A 4,253-nucleotide genomic window follows, 5' to 3' on the forward strand; every position below is an offset into this window, starting at 1 on the left:
GGGTGGTGGGGTGGTGGTGGTGGGGACATATGGTTGCTGGAGAGACCCTGGGAGGGGAAGGGGTTAAGAACAAATCTACAAGGCCCTGGACCAAATCCACACCAAAGCTGTCTGCCTTTTAAATTTTCTGGCCTAATGTCTTTGATTGGAACTTTCGATAATAGTGATGATGGACGTTGGTGAAAAGGGGTCTCATTGCATAATGATTTTATTTCATAAAGATAAAATGCAGTTTTATCATAGGTGGCCTAGGGTTTCAGACATCTTTTGAGATAGCTCAGATTTGATATTGAGATTTGGTAACAATGACGGAGAAAGAACTAAAGCCCTCGCTAGAGCCAGGTGAGCTGGGCAGGTGTGTCTGCAAGTAGGCAGCAGGGATCACATTACCACTCTGAGTCTTAGCTTTTTTGACCATTCAAGCACTCTTTTATACACAATGTCATGATATTAACTTCAACTAGCAGTTGAAGAAAAGCAGTTTCAAGGACGTTAAGTTTGGATTGCAGACGTTAAGTAAACTGAAACGTTAAATGAGCCAGTAAGTGGCAAATCTGATCTTGCTCAATTGCACAAAAACATAACGAAAATTGAAATGTGGAGTAAAGGTAACAGCTGGGGGTTACGGAGAAAGTCGTTACCCATATAATTCGTTGACCTTCCCCTTCGACTACTAACACAACAGGTACTACAGCTGCTCCTGCCTGCAATCCGCGCTGTGCTCCCCCAAACTCTTACAGACATCGCTGCCCTAGGCACAGCCCTTCCATTGGCCGTGGGCTACAGGGCCTCATGCTCATACGAGGGGAAGCAGCCAATCAGCGCGACTCGTGTCCACCCAGCCCTCCCGCGCGGGATTGCGTTCTCTTTACCCGTCCCGCGGCACGCCGGGAGTTGTAGTTTCTTGAAGCATTTTTGTCTTTAGTGAAAGAAGCTCGAGAACTACTTCACCCAGCGGGCCGAGCGCGGAGCGGGTACGGATTTTAGGAGTATCCCGCAGACGCTCCAGCCTGAGAGCCGGCTCCTAGGAACAGGTGAGAGCGGTGGCGGACTGGGACTGGCGGCAGGGGTTTCGGAGTCCCGGCCTAGGCGCGATGGCGATAGCTGCAGGCACCGGGGCCAAGACTGCTGCGTCGGAGTTTCCCGACTATGTTTTTGGGGGGAGAGGGCAGGTTGGTCAGTGAGCCCGACTGGCTGACTCGTACCTGCGGAAACTCCGGACTCCGCCTTGTGCTTCCCTAGAATCCCCGATCTGGCCAGATTCCGGCTGCTGTTGTGTTCAGCTGCGAACCTTCCCAGTGTTGCTCCGAGTCTGTCTGTGCAGCCCCAGCGGTCCCTGTAAACACAGCTCATGTCCCTAGCATCCAGTTCTGTCTCTAAGGCGTCTCAGAGAGCCTGCACACTCGTTTCCATCTCCTACCGGGGAGAACCTGGATTCTCGATTTAACTCTGTTATTCTGCCTGGGTGGTCATCCCATCTTCTTGAATTTCAGTTTGATCTTTACAAAAATGGGGTGATTTAAGGGACCACCCAGCCCCTTGAGTTTCTTTTCTCGACTCTAGCTGTGCCCCTGCACTTTTGGGGAAGAAGCCACAAGAATAGCAATGGTAGATGTACCTGGAGGAGTTTGTGGTTGAGAAGGAGAAAGTTAGGTGGCATTAATTACTAGCCAACACTTTAAGTGCGACTGGTTGAGTCAAAGATACTGTTTTTTGTTTCTTGCATTCCCCCCCCCCACCCCGCCTCCTCCGCCCCTTGTAAATGACATCAAGTTCTAGGTGTTCTGGGTACAGAGGTTAAAGTTTGGGTGGTGGGGATGACCTGATAACCTGGGAGCTTCCACCATGCCTTTGCCTCTGGTGCTTGCTCCTGCAGGGAGTGCTTGGTGCCTCCTCCCTGTGCCACTCTCTGTGATGCCTCTGTCCCGCTGGCTGAGATCTGTGGGTGTCTTCTTGCTGCCAGCCCCCTGCTGGGTGCCCCTGGAGAGGTGGCTGGGTCCTCTACAGCGACCCTCCCTGGTGCTGGGGTGCCCAGTCCTGGGGGCCTGGCACAGTGCCCGCTGCTGGTGCCAAGCGTGGACAGAGGAGCCTCGGTGAGTGTGATGGGGGTGAGGGGACTTGGGGAGGGGAGCAGCTGATCAGGTGCCTAACTTGTCTTCCCTCTCCTCAGGTCACTTTACTCCTCCCTCAGAATGAACGGAGACAAAAAGTTGGACACCTATGGCCAAGAAAAGCAGAACTTCATCCAGCACTTCTCCCAGATTGTCAAAGTGCTAACTGAGAATGAGCTGGGGCACCCTGAGACAGGCGATGCTATTACCCGGCTTAAGGAGGTGAGGGATTCCAGACTGAAGGGGTGGACCTTTGGTCACAAGTGTGCATGGGATTCGAACTGTGGCTTTGGGGAACTTCCGACAGGTGTGGGGCCAGACTTTTACCTGAGTGCTTCTGGGTTGATCTGAAGAGGACAGGACCCCGGCAGGGGCACTTACCCAGTCAGTCTATCCTGCTTTGTGGTTTTGTGCACCATGCATATCCAAAGTGCTTTGTATTGGGGTGGGGGGTCCTGGGGGTGAAGACTTGGAACCTTGATTTTGTTGAGAAAAGGAATTTTCAGAAATTGCAAGGTGTTACCTTGGCCCAGGGCCTGAGTGAAGCAAGTGTGTCATCAGATACTCCTGCTTTAGGACAAGAACTTTTGCCAAAATATTTAGTTGATTCTTTTATTCTTTTGGAGTATCAGTAATAATTTTTTAATAAACGCTCTCTGTCACATTTGTGTCAGAGGAACCAAGGAAAAGGAGGGGACTTGTCTATACTGGGATGGAGAGTAAACAGGAAGTCTTCCAAGTGAATTTGATTTGGTGGACAGCAGGGTAGCAGAAGGCAAATGAGGAACCCCAGCCGGAGGAGACACCGCTGGAGGAATGGGAGTGGCCAGAGGAGAGGACCCCCAACCAGCGTTGGTGGGCTTTATCTTTAATGTTGTGAGGGGCTTTTCATGTGTAAATGTGTTGAACTGGCTAGGAGTAGTTGGTTGGGAAAAGTGAAATGGATTATGAAGGGAAGGCTAGGAGAGATGAGGTTGGGGAAGGCACTGGAGGAGAGGCCTGAACGTGACAGTAAGTCCCATCGCATGTACAGAATTTTTCCTGGGTTAAAGTCCAATCCTGGGCTTGGGGCCTACTATGGAGCTTTTAAAATTACCGAGGAAGACAACAAAGAGGAAGCCTGGGGACTATGGAACTCGTCTAACTGCTCTGGGTTTTGAGGGAAGAAGCTAAAAGTAACAGTTCAGAGGCTGCCTGGAGGAGGAGTGAGGTTGAGAAGAAGCAAGTTAGGTCCAGGTTGGAGGCGGGTGACTGCAAGGAGAAATAGTAGCTGCTCTGTGAACCTTGAATGCCTGCTTCTCTTCCCTTTTCCCCCAGGTCCTGGAGTACACTGTTCTTGGAGGCAAATACAATCGGGGTTTGACTGTGTTGGCAGCATTCCGGGAGCTGGTGGAGCCTCGGAAGCAGGATTCTGAGAGTCTCTCGCTGGCCCTGACTGTGGGCTGGTGCGTGGAATTGGTAAGAAGGATGGGGAAGGGCAGGGGAAGAGGCTCTATAGAGTGGGGGTGCCTTAGATTTTTTTTTTTAGGATTATTATTTATGCTTACAGAACTGGGGCACAGGCCAGAAGTGCAGGCACGGTGAGAGGGTTCACCAGACAGAATAGGGAGCAGAACAGGCAGACTGACTGAAATACACTGCTGATGGGTCAGGAGGGTCAGGAGAGGTCTGCTGTGCTGTGTGGGTCACCTCCCTGGTTGGGGATTGAACTCATGCTGAGGGGGCTGCGGCTAGCTTCCTGGGGGGCTGCGGCTAGCTTCCTGGGGGACTGTGGCTAGCTTCCTGGGGGGCTGCGGCTAGCTTCCTGGTGCTGCCCTTTAACTTGTTGCGCCACCAGGGAGGGCTCTGCCTTGGATTTTTTTTTTAACATTTATTTATTTATGCATACAAAACTGAGGGACAGGCTAGAGGTGCAGGAGTAGTGAAAGGCTTCACTGGAGACAGAGTGGGGAGCAGAACAGACTGACTGATGAAGTACGCTGATGAGGGGAGCAGCGGGCGGGCCAAGAGAGGTCTGCTGCACCATGTAGGTCACCTCTGGGGCTGGCGGGGATCGAACTCATGCGGAAGTGGCTTTAGCTTCTTAGTGCTGCATTTACCAGCTGTGCCACCAGGGAGGGCCCTGCCTTGGATTTTTTTTTT

At 51.8% G+C, this 4,253-nt stretch overlaps 1 protein-coding gene across 2 annotated transcripts in view; it reads left to right on the forward strand.

Annotated features, from left to right (window-relative positions):
• The first annotated feature begins 936 nt into the window (after positions 1 to 936).
• Positions 937 to 4,253, forward strand: part of FDPS (farnesyl diphosphate synthase) — a 9,706-nt gene continuing 6,389 nt past the window's right edge. Inside the window, exons 1-3 of one of the 2 annotated variants that reach the window (XM_012733337.1) lie at positions 937 to 1,034; positions 2,171 to 2,333; positions 3,429 to 3,569. In XM_012733337.1, coding sequence (XP_012588791.1) covers positions 2,193 to 2,333; positions 3,429 to 3,569 — 282 coding nt within the window. In that variant the 5' untranslated portion in view covers positions 937 to 1,034; positions 2,171 to 2,192. Of the gene's footprint in view, positions 1,035 to 1,821; positions 2,094 to 2,170; positions 2,334 to 3,428; positions 3,570 to 4,253 lie in introns of those variants that run through there. The other variant, XM_004693821.2, reaches the window with a different exon arrangement.

This window comes from Condylura cristata, unplaced genomic scaffold (assembly GCF_000260355.1).
Source record: "Condylura cristata isolate star-nosed mole 26May11 unplaced genomic scaffold, ConCri1.0 scaffold00040, whole genome shotgun sequence".
Taxonomy (NCBI): domain Eukaryota; kingdom Metazoa; phylum Chordata; class Mammalia; order Eulipotyphla; family Talpidae; genus Condylura; species Condylura cristata.